Genomic DNA, 14,681 nt, shown 5'->3' on the forward strand with positions numbered 1-14,681 from the left:
TGGCGTTAATGGAAGAGCTTACCCTGGGACGATCGCGAACGACCTCGATCGCGCGTGTCTCGACGAGCGAGTTTACCAGTGTTTTGCCCGTGACCAGAGAGGACCTTGACAATGGCTGTTCGCGAGACGCTCTCTGCGACGTAGAGAAAGGTTCATAATAGGGAAAGAGAAGGTTGAGAGAACGAAGTGGGTGAGCGAGAGAGAGAGAGAGAGAGGAGAAAGAGAAGAAGAGAAAAAGAGACAGAGTGAGAGAGTGAGTGAGAGAGAGAGAGAGAGAGAGAGAGAGAGAGAGAGAGAGAGAGAGGGAAAGAGAGAGACGAAATCGAGGAATAAAGAGGAGGGTGAGTGCATCGCGACGCAGGCGCTGAATGCGCGCGCAACTCGCTCGATGCACCCGGAGGTCGCCTATCCCGTGCACGCGCCCCCGACCTTGACCTTATACGCGCCGCACGCGCTCTATGTTGTATACCTACGTGTGTACGCGCGCGTTTCTATTTATGTATGTATGTATGTATATATGTATGTACGTATCCATGTATATGTGATATGTACGAGCTCGAGGTCCATCCACTCGTCGACGGTTGAAGGTCACTGTGGCCGCCCCGGGAAGAGAACGGAGCCCTGGAGAAGGGTGGAAAAGAAGTAAAGGAAAAAAAGGGAGAGAGAGAGAGAGAGAGAGAGAGAGAGAAAGAGAGAGAAAAAGAAAGAAAGACTTCCTCGACCCTCTCCGTATCTTACCCATTACGTAGTTTCCAAGTTAAAACATTATTATTTATTAGGGCGAACATATTGAATTACTTTTGATTATTAACAATAACATCGTTGTTAATTCGAAGATAAAATAATTCTTTACGTCTTTTATATATCTGTTACGTATTTTTAATCTGTTGCTCGTATTCTTCTTTTCCTTATATCTTTCTTTCTTTCTTACATTATTAATCGTGAAACGTGTATTGCATAACTTGATGCGAATTGATTGATCGTAAAATTTGTAAGAGGGTTGAAATGAATTGAATTATTAGATCGAGATAACTTTTTTCCATGGTAAAAATTGAAGATAAAGATAATGGTATTATAATGACATTCCCATATGTTTCAATCGTTTTTAGTGAAACTCCTAATTATCAGTATACAATCCAATATGGATTGATTAGCGTTAAAACGCTAAGGGTGAAAAAGGGTAATGTACTAACATTTAACGTTTAACGGAAAGGACCACACGTGTTCCAGAAATTTATCGAATGATTTCTCCTTCTATGCCTCTTATACTCGACTAAGTAGGTAGGAAAACATAGGTGAACTATATCTGGATATCCAACGAGCAACGTGAAAGCTTGTCTCGACCGATTCTCGCGTAGATTAGAGAGACGGTGGAAAGTCGAGGTCGCCCTTGACGTAAGCGCCAATCGCGTGTAGATACAGACACATCACACCACACCGCACCGCACCGCAACACACACACACAAATGGATACCCACTCACGTGCATATCTTCTACATATACGTGACCCTCATAAAAGATCCTAGGAACCGGAAGACTTCGTTGAACGTAGTGAATCATTGCTTATATACAACATCACGTACTTTCTTAATGAGAATTTGTCAAGATCTGATCGATCTGATCGATCGATCTTCCCGGAAATAAATATAATATAATGCCGGCAACCTTCGGATTTGAAAATAGAACATTTGTATTCACGAAACGATCGCGAACCATTGACGGAAGCGTCGATAAACAGAGGCAAAAAAGTTAATACTTTTGTGATCTTTGACTTCTGTCTGTTTATCGCTTAACACCATTTCGATCTACTATTTTTTTACCATTTCGTCCATTTATATTTTCTTTCTTGGAAAAATGACAAAACAATTTTTTGACCCCATAAAATTCTTATTTCAAGGAAGTATCTTTAACATCTTAACATTGCAACAATTCAACGAACGTAATTTCTAAATAATTATTAGAAACGTTTACAAGATGAATGCAAATTCGTTACATAATGTATTAGATTATCACGATTAGGAACCTATTGAATCTATTCGATTATCGTTCGTAGAAAGCTTTTCATTCGTATTCCTACTCCGCCTTGATGTTAACAAGGACAAATTATTTTTCAAAATCGACATATACTTATGTATGTGCCTATGTACGTAAGTATATATACATATCTATATACATATCTACAATAAAGTAAAGCTTCGGACAAACGAAAAGCCTTAAAGCATTTACGTATCGTTGAAAATGCAACGATTATTAAACTGGATATTGTTCTTGCGTAAGCTCTCCTCACTTTCTGATATAGGTACCTCTGTGCGTTGCGAGCTTATTCAGGCGCGTGACGCTATCCGACGACCTTATCGTCTCCTTTATTGCTTAATATTCCTGCAAGATTTACATAACCTCGTTCCACATTGTTTGTGTGTATATGTATGCACCTATATGTATGCTCATAGATGCATGTTACACATGTACCCGAATACATAGATATGTATGCATGTATATATATATATATATATATACACACATAGATATAGAATACATAGATGTGTGTGTCCGTGTGTCTGTGTGTTGTGTATTTGTGTGTGTACATATATATATATATATATATATATATATATATATATATATTATAGGGAATTTGTGCTCCGTTTTTCTTTTAATTTCAAAACGTTTATTTATTCCCCGCTTATTCACAATTCGTCAAGGAAAATCGATCAACGTGCAAGAATAAATAAAAATAATAGGAAACGTACGCGAAAAGAGAGCGAGAGAGGGGGAGAGAATTTTCGAAGGATATCGCGATAACAACAGTGAGATCGGAAATAAACGTTTTCGTGTCGATATAAATAATTTCGAGATAAATAACAATTAAACCTCAATGTTAAAGCTATTTAGAATGTGCCATTATGATAATATAAATTCACGTTGAAAATCAATGTTGCATTAATCAAGAATTGTTAAGACGAAAATTCAAGAATGACGAGTTTTTCGTTTTGTCCGATTACGAAAACGCTCGAATTTAGACGCTATTAATTAAACGTCAATGAGATATTTGCAAATGATTTTTCGTCATTCAATTAAATATGATAATTATCATGTAAATTAAATTAATTATCGTTAAAAAGGATTGATAAAAAAAAAAATAAAAAATATCTTTCAATTTCAAATGAATATAGTAAAGACATCAATGAATTTTTTCGAACTTTTTTTTTCGTCCTGACAAAGAGAGAAATCAGAAAAAAAAAAAACTAATAATTGTAGCTTTATCTCGTTCCCTCTTTTTTTTTTTTTTTTTTTTTTTTTTTTGATTTGGAGCACAAGAGAGCTCGTATTTTACTCTTGAGAAGAGAATTTGAACGTTGGCAGATGAAAAACACGTTCTTTCCTCGAAAATAGTCTGTTGTTCCGCTTTGAACGTACGTTAGAAAAGCTCCTTAAGGTTTCGTGGAAATACACGTCGATTGATACGATGTTATCAGCATTACAATATAATCGCAATATAAATATTGTACGTATGCATGTACTTATACACTTACAGAAATCGATTTTTCTCTCTATCTCATTGCTCCTTCGACTATCTCCTCTATTAAAAATAAATCACGTTCCTCTTGTTTCTTCCTTTTTTTCTCTTTTTCTTCTTTTACGGAACATAAAAAATTTTTTTCTTTTTTTTTTTTTTATTATATGACAATGTTAATTATTTAATTATTCAATTGAATTTAATCATTTCATACTTCATTCTTAATCAATAATATATTTTATTATTTATCCATATGTCGAATCACATTTCAAATTCGAATAATTTCTATTTCTTTCTTTGTGTTCACTTATTCGCTATACCATACACAAAACCCAATAGAAATAAATTTTGTACACAAACATATACACAAACACACACACTCTCTCTCTCTCTCTCACACACACACACACACATACATATACACACAGAGGACTCACTCACTTATTCACTCTCTCTCTCTCTTTTCCTCTCTCGTGTATGCCGTCAGCCGCGTCCTTGACATTGCCCGTTGCAGCGTCTCGACGCAACGCGGATTGCATCAGAGCGCGAATTCAGCCATTTATTTTATCGTTCAGAGACTAAAAGTAGAAGGGGAAGGGAAGTACCGTGACGATTTTGACGTGGGGATGAACGTTGTCCTACGACGAAAATCAAAATAAAAGGAAAGGAAGACGAAAGGACAAGGACTCTTATCTGTCTCTCTCTCTCTCTCTCTCTCTCTCTCTCTCTCTCTCTCTCTCTCTCTCTTGAATGAGAGAAAGAAAAAGAGATACACTCAAGATCGATCGAGAAAAACAAAGAGAGAGATAGAGAGAGAAAGAGAGATAGAGAACAGCACAGTTGGCCGACGGCCCGGCAAATTTCTACGGCGCTTTCTCGAATGACAATATATAACTACATATAAAAGCGCGCGTGTCGAACCGCACGCGGAACGTCGCGCGGAAAGTTATAGCATCTATTGGCCTTGTCCTTGACATCGACCGCTGCGTCCCAACGCTACGCAGGCTACAATTGCATCAGAATGTTCGATGCAACCGTCGTAGTAGAAATAGGAGGAGGAGAGGGAGAAGGAGGAAGAGGAGGAGGAGGAGGAGGAGGAGGTAGAATAGTCTCCCCCTCTCATAAAACGGGTAAAGAGGGGTAAAGAGGGTTATTGACTAGGAAGATAGGAGTGGTGGAGGGTGACGAAGAGCGAAAGATCGAGGATGCAGGGTTAAAGGAGGGGATTAGACAAACTTAGTGGGGTGAGTAAAGAATGAGAAGAAGTTCGAGGGGTAAAGGAGAATGAAAACGAGCAACGATAGACAGGTGGGTGGCTTAAATAGGACATCTTAATATCGTAGCTGTCGTTGTATCGTTTGTTGTACCTCACGTTATCTCTTTCCTAGATCGTGTCGAATAATGTTCCAATACGATCTATCATAATAAATCATTGGCATGGCATGGTTAACTTAGCGATTTACCTTCTCTCGATTTAATTATTTTTAATTGCAATTCGATTCTCCCTCCTTTGAATTGCCATTCGATCGGAATATCTTTAGGACGGATAAACGAACAAACATGTTTTTAAAGTTCTATTATATGTGCGATATAAAAAGCTCGTTTGTAACGTAACGCAAAAAAAAAACAAATGAAGAAGCAATAAATCAACACGTAGAAGGGGGTATCCTTGGATTTTCGGAGAAAGAAATAAAATAAAATAAAAAAAGAAAAAAGAGAGAGAGAGAAAAGGAGAAAAAGAAAAAAAATAGGCTGACTTGTACGTGACACATTCTACAGATGTGTTGTTGATCCTATACGTCTACGTAGAATCGTTATATACGTATAGAATACGTACTTACGAGAGTTGCCTGAAATAAAGCAAGGTCGGATTTTAACCGAATGGTTGGTTAGCCGGCAGGAGTATCGGTCCTAAGGCGTGTATAATAATTTATTAAATATTTATAGGTATATATTTCAACAGGATAGATATGAAAACAGAGATAACCACGATCATGTAATATTAAAAAAAAAATCTAATTAATTATTAAACGAAAACCAACAGATTAAGAAATTTATTTTATTTGACCTTTCTTGTATCAAGTCAAAGAACGTAAATAAGGTCAAGTAGGTATACGGAATGAAAGTAAACATTTTAAATATCGTACGTAATATACGTAACATGTTGACACGCGCTCGTTTATATGTAAATATATTTTCTATATGAACATATACATATATATATATATATACATATATATGTATATAAAAGAAATGTGCGTCTATATTATTTTGAAATTACGCTTTGCGTAATTCCAAGCGTATTTTAAGACCGTCCTTTTATACGGCGATGACTTTTCTCGTTCATAAAAAAAAAAAAAAAAAAAAAAAACAAATGTACATTACAAATGAATCCACGTCGACCATTGTTATATATCTTATTTGTTTGGGTTAATTATTACGAAGTGCTTCGTTTTTTTCTTTCTTCTTTTCTTTTTTGTCGTTTCGTTCTTTTCTTTTTTTTCCTATTTACTTCGTACGTCGCATAAAAAAAGGTACAATCATTAAAGAATAAAATTATTTAAACTTCTTGCCTTTCGATACTTTAGGCTTTCCTCTTGGTGGTTTACCACCGCCATGACTCTTTTTTTTACTTCGTCCTTTTGTCTTTTCCTTTGCCTTAGCCGCTCGCAAATCCTTCTTCATTCTAGGATCTACTATTTTGTATCTACCTTTTACTCCAGGAGGCCTTACTGCTCTTTTTTGAGAAGTATGTTTCTTTGCTACTACATAAGTTACTTCCTTCTTTGGCTCCTTATGAGCTTTCTTATATATGCTATATAAATAAATAAATAAATAAATATATATATATATATATATGCATATAAATAAAAAAGAAGGAAAAGTTTATATATGTAAATAACATACGATCTAAATAAAACATACAATATTACATTGATAATACTCACGCTTTAACTTGTCGTGCTTTTTCACGTTCACTTATTTCTGTACTTTCCATTAAAGCTTCGACCTTTTTCTTTGCTTTCTCTAATTTACGCATCGAACGTTTCTTTTTCCTCGCTTTAGCTTCTAAAACCTTTTTGATCGGTCTAACATTCAAATCCTCTACTCTCTTTTCATATTCTTTTACGAGTTCCTTCGGTACTGGAGCATCTTTTTTCATATGCTTTTCTTCATCCTGTACAAACCAATCTGGCAAATTGGTATCGTTAAAGACATATCTATTCCAAGCGCCGTCGATCAAATCTCGTCTGGCCTTCTTAGATTGTATCATTAAAGAACCCAATGCCAGATCTTGAACCGATAATTTTCTCTTCTTTAATTTTTCATCTAAAAAATAAAATAGAAGGAAAACAAATATATATACATATATAAGAATCGCGATATAATAGATAAGTATAGTTAATAAATAGTAATCGTTTACTTACTAGCTTTCTCTTTCGACACTACTTCGTATCCATCCTTACCACCTATCTTTTTGACTTTTTTATTTGGCGCCATCATCTCCTCCACATCGTAATTAGAATCTGTATCGTCGCTCGCACTATTTGATCCCGCGTCAGTATCATCATCATCTTCTTTCTCCATCATTTGGTCCTTCTCCTCTCCAACAATTTTTCCACCCTTCTCCTTATAATTCTCGATCATTTTATCCAATTCAAAGTCCTCATCCTTTTCATCCTCCAAATTTTTAAATACATCCTTTTCAAACCATAACTGAGCTTTGTGAATTCTCTTAGTTTTTTTATCTCTATAATCAAGATCTGTTATCAGAGGATTAGTTTCCTCTTCGTCTTCGTTTTTAGTATTTTTTCGATTATTCTTCCTCTTAGCACTTTCATCTTCTTCGTCTTCCGACGAACTAAAACCTATCATAAATAATAATAAATAAAATGAAAAAACATTGAATATATTATTTATGAAAAATGAAAGATTATTAATACCTAATCCTGATTTCTCGCTATCCTCCGTACTTTCATCGTCTGATTTTTCTGACTCGCTATCCTCCGACTTGTAATACAATTCAGAACTATCTAAATGTCCTTTATCCTTTTCATAGATTATCTTTTTTGATTTTCCTTTACGTTCTTCGTCAGAATCATGATCGCTCTCCGCTACGATATCGGGACTTTGATCGGTTACTTTTACCAATGCCTCATGGGTTTTAATTTGTGTCAAACTAAACATCTCGTCTCCTTCTAATTTAGGTCCCTCATCACCTTTGTGAATCATTTTAAGATTCAAACGTTCGTTTAATTTTTGCCTTTCTTTGTTTACCCTTTTCTTTTTCCGCTTCAATTCTTTTTCTTCCTCTTCACGAACCTTTTCTATTTCCTGCATAATTTCTTCATCCTCTAAATCTTCTTGTTCTTCAATGGTTAAAGATTTTTTAATCTCCTCCGTTGTTTCTTCCGTTATATCATTTGATTTCAATTTGGATTCGACAAATATTTCCCTTAAAGCTTTCCACCAATTAAGTAATAAACGCAAATCCTTCCTACCAAGTACTTTAATATCTTTACAACATTCTTTAATCTCTTTCGTTGTTTTCTCGTGATTCGCAATGTCATCGTCGTCTAATAAAATTTCCGATGTATTTTGCAAAGCGTCTATTCCATTTTCAAATTTAATAAAATCTTTTACAGAGACCGAATGATACAACGTATAATCATTTTCCGGATAACCTTCGGCCTTTTGTTTCTTCTGTTTTTCCGGATGGAATACATTCAATTTATTTGTAGGCTCTAATTGTAATTCTGAGAATACATATTTTGAATCTAAAAATTTTGGATCTATTTTATCAGGTGCAATATAATATTGACAGATCACAAAAATTTCAGCTGATTCGCTACGAGAAGCTTGTGGTTTTGTTGCATGTACCTTGTGAAAATATCAATACGATTAATTTATTTTATTTATATTAAACTGATAAATTCATATATGAATTATTTACCTTTTTGAATAATTGTTTAAATACCCATATCAATGGATTATAATCCTTTGATCTGAATACTTTAGTAACAAACCATCCACCTGGTCTTAGAAATTGTGTGGCTAATTTAACAGCGTGTAAAGTTAAAACAGCTTGTTGATATGCATCGTGGAGCCAATTTTTTCCAACGTTAGGTGCACCATCGTTTAAAATAACATCTGCCTTCCAAGTTTTTAATTCACGAGTAATGGCCACTCTACATTTATCTGTCGTAATATCTTCGACTAAACTTATACAACCAGGTATTGGTTTGATTGGAAACAAATCTATTCCAATAACTATAGATGATACTGGCATATTTTGTCGTGCCACTTGCATCCATCCACCAGGTGCAGCACATAAATCTATACATACTCGAGATTTTTGAAGAAACTCAAATTTACGATTAAGCTGTATTAATTTGAAAGCAGCACGTGATCTATAACCTAAAGGAATAAAAGAAAAATTTCAAAATGGAAAAAAAAAAAAAAGAGAGATCGATTTTATAAATAGAAATATAATAAATTATAGTCAACATATATCAAATTGTTCCATACCAGTTTCCTTGGCTAATTGATAATATTTATCTTTCCTTTGTTTTCCGATTTTTCCCTTTTTACCCATTTTTAATCCAGTCCAAATATTTTTAACGATGTAACAACATAAATTAAACAAAACTATCAAAGAGGTTATAACATGTGGTCGAAAGAGGACCGATTATTATAAACATAACCTCAACATAATACCAATCTTCTAAATGGAAATTCATCGAATCTTTACGTAGAAATCAAACAGAAAAGTACAGTAGCGACATTCGAACGTTTTCAGGCATAATCAAGTGCTGCCCTCTCTCCTATTTATGACGAACTTCTTCAACAATTTTCTTCCAACCAAATCGATAATAACAGAGCCATATCTTGTATACAAAATTATTTTTATCCATAAATTATTCTCGAAAAGACATTATTTTTTAACATGATTTTTTTTTTTTTTTTTTCCAAAGAAAATAAAGCTTCGTTCAAAAGTTCAAAAAGAGACCGTGTCCTTGCAAAATGAGAGATTGATCATCGAAAACGTTCAAGAATTACACCTGTGATCATTATTTCTAATTAAACCATTAGAAACGGAAAATTGATGAATAGCCTTAACAAGTTAATATATAGAAAAATTAACTCTTCGTAAAAATATTAATATTTCAATATTTCAATTTTAAATAACTATTCCAAAGTAATATTATGAATTATTATTATATATGTAAAGAAAGAATATTATTGGTCAATACGCCATCTAACTTTTTAAATATGGAATTATAATCATAGGTAATCTTTTACTTTGTTGATCGTGATTAGAACTTCCAAGAGTATAACAGAAAATTTGTTATTTCTTCAGTATAATTAAATTTTATTGAAGTATTTTAATCTTTAAATATTAAAATTCCAAAAGATTTGTAACTTTGTACATTTAAAATGATATTAAATAAATGGAGTTTATGTATGATTTATCCTTATCGAAATGAAAATTTAAATAATGTTTTGTAGTAATTTTATGATATTTTATTATCAAGTTTTAATCATTAAGAACTAGTATTAGAAAATGGCTAGATTTCAATGGTCTTTGAGACAAGCACCAAGGCACATAAGGTAATTTATTGAATTAACATTAACGCTTTTTATTTAAAAAATTTAATGAACCATAACTATTTTGCTTTTTAAGACTAAGTATTAAGAAAAAATGGTGGCGTTTACAAATCACATGTAAATCTTTATTTTATAATGACTTTTTGGATTGGAGCTATATTTGTGATATACTTATGGAACCAATGTTTTGGTTTGTGGAAAATTTTACTGCCTGGTTAGGACCAGTAAGTTCTTTGCAATTTTATATTTTTCAAAAGACATCATTAAAGTGTACAAATTTTATAGTTTTATTAATACCATTTAGCTTTCGCAATATATTTACTAAACTTCACAGCCTTTAGGTATGCGTAGTAATGGTAACTTTACTAAAAGCAAGCATCGTTTGTATTGCATATTGGATTGGCTTACCTTACTGGTGGGAAAAGAGCCCATTTATGACAATATTTTTATTACTAATTGGAAATTGGCTTCTTATTAACGTATGTTTCCACTATTACATGGGTGTAAATGTACCAGCAGGTTACCCACCACAAGGTGGTCTTATTCCAGAGGCTGTGAGCATTTGTAAAAAATGTATTAAACCAAAACCTCCTAGAACACATCATTGTTCTATTTGTAACAAATGTGTGCTTAAAATGGATCATCATTGTCGTATCCTTTTTGCTTATTTAACGTGTTTATATGATGTAAAATAACAAAAAAAAAAAAAAAAAAAAAAAAGTATTTGCATAGAAAACTCATATATTTCTTAAACAAACTTATAGCATGGCTAAATAACTGTGTTGGTCATTATAATCACAGATATTTTTTTCAATACATGGCTTTTACCGTGGTGGGAATTTTATTCATTATGATCTTTGGAATAGAAATAGCATATCAAGAGTTTTTTCCAGCACAGGAAATTGAGCTAGATGGTCATCCAGTTCGCATTAACAATTCTGAGATTATTCCTGTGGTAAGTTTATATTATATTTTATACTTTCTCATTATTATTAAATTATTAGTTACAAACAAAAAAAAAATATCTTTTAGGCAGAATCATTAGATCATTTATCTCAAGAAGAAATAGCTGAAATTGCAAAGCAAGTTGCTGAAAACAAAGAAAAAGAATGGAGACGCAGACTTATAGTTTATGCAGCATTAATTTGTGTAGCTACATGTACAACGCTTGGGGCATTAACTTGGTGGCATGCAGGACTTATTACAAGAGGAGAAACTAGCATTGAAGCACGCATTAATAGTACTGAAACAGAAAAATATAAAGCGATTGGAAAATCATATCAAAATCCTTATAATTTTGGACCAAGGGAAAACTGGAAATTGTTTTTAGGCATAGTTGATAGGTAATCTTACATAAACTTTTATTACCATTACCAACTTGTATATTATATTATAAAACAAAATTGTACATTTATGTATATATTATCTATTTATTTATTTAACATATCACCTAAATTTTTGCAGAAGTTGGTGGTATGTTTTTTTTCCTTCAACTCACGGCCCATATGGAGATGGTCTTATGTGGAGAACAATCCACGACATTAAAATATCTTGAGTTTGAAACTGAAACAATCCTAAGAGATGTTATACAATTATCTTTTATATATTTTTCCTGTGTGTGTATCATATGATTCTTATACTTATGACATTCTAGTCAAATTGTAATGCATGATTATAGAGCAAATTGATATCATGCACTTAAATATATAAAATATTCAACAGCTGTCATACAATCAATACCTTTTTATATATATATATATATATATATATATATATATATATATATATATATATTTCCTAAATTACTACAGATATAAATATCATTGTTTATAATTATATTTAATTTTGCAATGAAAGCATGCTCTTTTCCAATATAAAAAAAAAAAGATAATACCATTAAGAAGTATTAAGAAAGTAACGGTAAAAATAATGTAATTCATCTATAATTTGATAGTTATTTGAATAAATTAAATTTTTTACCTTTTGTAAGATATTATATCTTCATTAAAGTTGCTAATTCTCTGGCCAGACAATATCCTCTATCCAATTAAGATAATGTGAAACTCTTGTATACACACCAGGTGAATTTACAACTGCACAACCTTCTCCAAAGCTAGTAATTCCAATTATTTGGAAAAGACACGAATATACGGGATGCGGTAATTGTAAAGGTCCACCTGAATCTCCTTGGCAAGCATCTTTAATCCATCCACCATGAGGATCACCCGCGCATATCATACTAGGTGTTACACCATATGGAACTGCTAAGGAATTATTATGTTTTATCGAACATGCAATGTTATCTATTATATCAAGTTGTGCCTTTTGCAATTTTTCACTTTGTTCACCACCTAAAAATATTTCAATTTACAATAGGCAATAATATTTAAAAAATCTTATGTATATCAAATACCTTTTAATATGAACCATATAAAATTTAATTCCAAAATAAGAAAATATTAAATAAAGATTGAACTTACCAAATTCAGTAACACCCCAGCCACTAATCCAAACTTTCATGGGTACATTGTCATATAGCTGATAAAGACATGCTGGTTTAATTAAAGTATTAAAAGTAACAGTTCTCTTTAATTTAATAAGAGCTATGTCTGCATACATTGCAGGTGGATTATAAGATGGGTGCCGTATCATTTGTTCAATTCCAATTACAGTTCCAGCTTTCTCATCCTTTATATCACGAATACCAATCTTTGCAACTGTAGGACTACCGCTATAAGATAAAATATTATCATACATAATTAATAATGTTATAAAATAATGAATATTAAAATATTTAACAATATTCATTTGTTCTATATAACAACATTTTAGATTACAAGGAAAGAAAAATAATCTACTTTGGTCCATAAGTGCAATGTGAAGCAGTGAGAACCCAGAAAGGTGAAATTAATGTGGCACCGCAGTAAAGCATAAAAGATCCATTCCTTAATATTTTGCCTAATGCAACCATATGCGGAAATTCACCAGGTGTTGCAATTGTGCCACCAGTTATAAGCCGATCAGGTGTTGTACACTGTTCATTTTCTACTCTAATCACTTGTGTGTTGATACCAACTAAAGATTGTACTTCTGATATACCCAAAAATTGTTTACCATATTCTTCACATTCTATAATATAGTGTTTAGTTATTAATTGGATGAAATCATAAACTAGCATTGTTTAAATAAACTTACTGATATCTGACTTTGTCCTAGTATTATATCTACTAGATGAATCTATTGGAGATACTATGAAAGGTTTAGGTTGTTCCTGAGGAAGATTTGAAATCTCTTTCTTCTTAATATTTCTTTGATTTTGAAAATCAATCGCAGGAAATGAATTAATATTACTGCTTTCATTTACAATATATGGATTGTGTTCATTGCTATTTCCATATAAATATATAGTAAGTGAAGAAGCATTTGTAAGGAATGGATTACTATGATAATCTACAATTTCTTCATTTTTGTTCGACCAGCTCGAAGAACCTACGGATATATCATAATTCCTTAATATAACTCGTTCGTAATAGATTCGAGAATTGATTTATATTTATTTATTTATTTATTTATTTATTTATTTTACGTCGTTGCATAAATCAGATAAAATAATATACAGATCATAAATATTTTTTTTCTTTTTCTGTAGGACGACTTAATTAAATACTGATATATATATATATATATATATATATATATATATATATATATATATATATAATAATAATAAATAATTCACCTGCATTTTCGGAAGATATAAACAATAGATTGTCCAAAATAAACAATAGAAAAATTACGATAAAATTCCAACGTATGAAAAAAAATGTCATCATTGGAAATAAGGAAAATCTACTGCTATGTCCATTGAACATCAATAAAATCTTTACATGTGTTAATAAGTCAAGTGTCAATGCCAAAATAATTATTTCTTCGATGATTTATCTTTTATTATCGTTATATTTACTTGTGTTTTGTGTGTGTCTGTGCAGAACACGCATACGATTATATATATATATATATATATATAATCAATTGTGTAATGATTATTAAATGATATATATGTTAGAATGTTTATAGAAAGTCTTTATTGTGTGCGTGCTTGTATATATATATATATATATATATATATATATTCTTAATAGTTTCTCTAAGAATATATAAATGAAATTATATACCTTCAACTTCTTTTTTCCTTTATCTTTTATATTTATAAGAAATTAATATAAGGATAAACTGACGAAGTAGGAAGATTAGAAATTTATTTATCATGTACGTTTTAACGAAAAAGGAAAAAGTATCCAAATTTTTATTACACACTATAAAAATGTCATTTGCTTTTCTTTCTTTTTTCTTTCTTTTTTTTTTTTTTTTAATTCTGATCCCTCAAACATTTTCTTGTACCTTGATATATCCGTACATATATTTAATATGCGAAAGGGATAAAAAGGATTAATATCATAAACTTAATAATTTGTTTTCTTTTATTCGGCCATCTTGCAAGAAATGTTCAGTTTGACTTTTTCCTTTTTCGAACGTCAGATGTCACTGCATATTT

At 31.8% G+C, this 14,681-nt stretch overlaps 3 protein-coding genes across 5 annotated transcripts; 1 reads left to right on the plus strand and 2 right to left on the minus strand.

The window, feature by feature from the left end:
- Positions 1-3,731: 3,731 nt before the first annotated feature.
- Positions 3,732-9,456, minus strand: LOC124431633 (pre-rRNA 2'-O-ribose RNA methyltransferase FTSJ3). Its single transcript, XM_046979752.1, has 6 exons — positions 9,047-9,456; positions 8,472-8,935; positions 7,462-8,398; positions 6,946-7,386; positions 6,466-6,847; positions 3,732-6,332 (listed from the first exon to the last, which is right to left on the minus strand). The coding sequence occupies exons 1-6, from the start codon at positions 9,111-9,113 to the stop codon at positions 6,074-6,076; spliced, it is 2,550 nt and encodes an 849-aa protein (XP_046835708.1). The 5' UTR covers positions 9,114-9,456; the 3' UTR covers positions 3,732-6,073.
- A 61-nt stretch (positions 9,457-9,517) lies between these two features.
- On the plus strand, positions 9,518-11,847 carry LOC124431636 (palmitoyltransferase ZDHHC16). Of its 2 annotated transcripts, XM_046979756.1 has the most exons (6): positions 9,518-10,129; positions 10,203-10,350; positions 10,468-10,777; positions 10,891-11,081; positions 11,159-11,469; positions 11,591-11,847. In XM_046979756.1, exons 1-6 carry the CDS (start codon positions 10,083-10,085, stop codon positions 11,679-11,681), a joined length of 1,098 nt encoding a protein of 365 aa, XP_046835712.1. In that variant the 5' UTR covers positions 9,518-10,082; the 3' UTR covers positions 11,682-11,847. The 2 variants fall into 2 exon arrangements, with proteins under 2 accessions (XP_046835712.1, XP_046835713.1); XM_046979757.1 differs by lacking the exon at positions 9,518-10,129 and having other exon boundaries at positions 10,209-10,350; positions 10,461-10,777.
- On the minus strand, positions 11,491-14,110 carry LOC124431635 (serine protease snake-like). Of its 2 annotated transcripts, none has more exons than XM_046979755.1 (6): positions 13,866-14,110; positions 13,322-13,615; positions 12,985-13,255; positions 12,607-12,857; positions 12,107-12,477; positions 11,491-11,689 (listed from the first exon to the last, which is right to left on the minus strand). In XM_046979755.1, the coding sequence occupies exons 1-5, from the start codon at positions 13,996-13,998 to the stop codon at positions 12,140-12,142; spliced, it is 1,287 nt and encodes a 428-aa protein (XP_046835711.1). In that variant the 5' UTR covers positions 13,999-14,110; the 3' UTR covers positions 11,491-11,689; positions 12,107-12,139. The 2 variants fall into 2 exon arrangements, with proteins under 2 accessions (XP_046835711.1, XP_046835710.1); XM_046979754.1 differs by having other exon boundaries at positions 11,491-11,700; positions 13,866-14,109.
- Positions 14,111-14,681: the final 571 nt, after the last annotated feature.

Source organism: Vespa crabro, chromosome 22 (assembly GCF_910589235.1).
Source record: "Vespa crabro chromosome 22, iyVesCrab1.2, whole genome shotgun sequence".
In the NCBI taxonomy this organism is placed as follows: domain Eukaryota; kingdom Metazoa; phylum Arthropoda; class Insecta; order Hymenoptera; family Vespidae; genus Vespa; species Vespa crabro.

Bases quoted from the DNA above. Each gene is read 5' to 3' on its own strand.
- LOC124431633 (XM_046979752.1), bottom strand. From the start codon at position 9,113: ATGGGTAAAAAGGGAAAAATCGGAAAACAAAGGAAAGATAAATATTAT. The intron at 8,399-8,471 runs GTAAATAATTCA...TATTTTCACAAG, and splicing joins TTAAACAATTATTCAAAAAG to GTACATGCAACAAAACCACA. The intron at 6,333-6,465 runs GTGAGTATTATC...TTATTTATATAG, and splicing joins AAAGCACGACAAGTTAAAGC to CATATATAAGAAAGCTCATA.
- LOC124431636 (XM_046979756.1), top strand. From the start codon at position 10,083: ATGGCTAGATTTCAATGGTCTTTGAGACAAGCACCAAGGCACATAAG. The intron at 10,778-10,890 runs GTATCCTTTTTG...ACAAACTTATAG, and splicing joins TAAAATGGATCATCATTGTC to CATGGCTAAATAACTGTGTT. The intron at 11,470-11,590 runs GTAATCTTACAT...AAATTTTTGCAG, and splicing joins TTTTTAGGCATAGTTGATAG to AAGTTGGTGGTATGTTTTTT.
- LOC124431635 (XM_046979755.1), bottom strand. From the start codon at position 13,998: ATGTTCAATGGACATAGCAGTAGATTTTCCTTATTTCCAATGATGACA. The intron at 13,256-13,321 runs GTAAGTTTATTT...ACTATATTATAG, and splicing joins TAGGACAAAGTCAGATATCA to AATGTGAAGAATATGGTAAA. The intron at 12,478-12,606 runs GTAAGTTCAATC...AAATATTTTTAG, and splicing joins CTGGGGTGTTACTGAATTTG to GTGGTGAACAAAGTGAAAAA.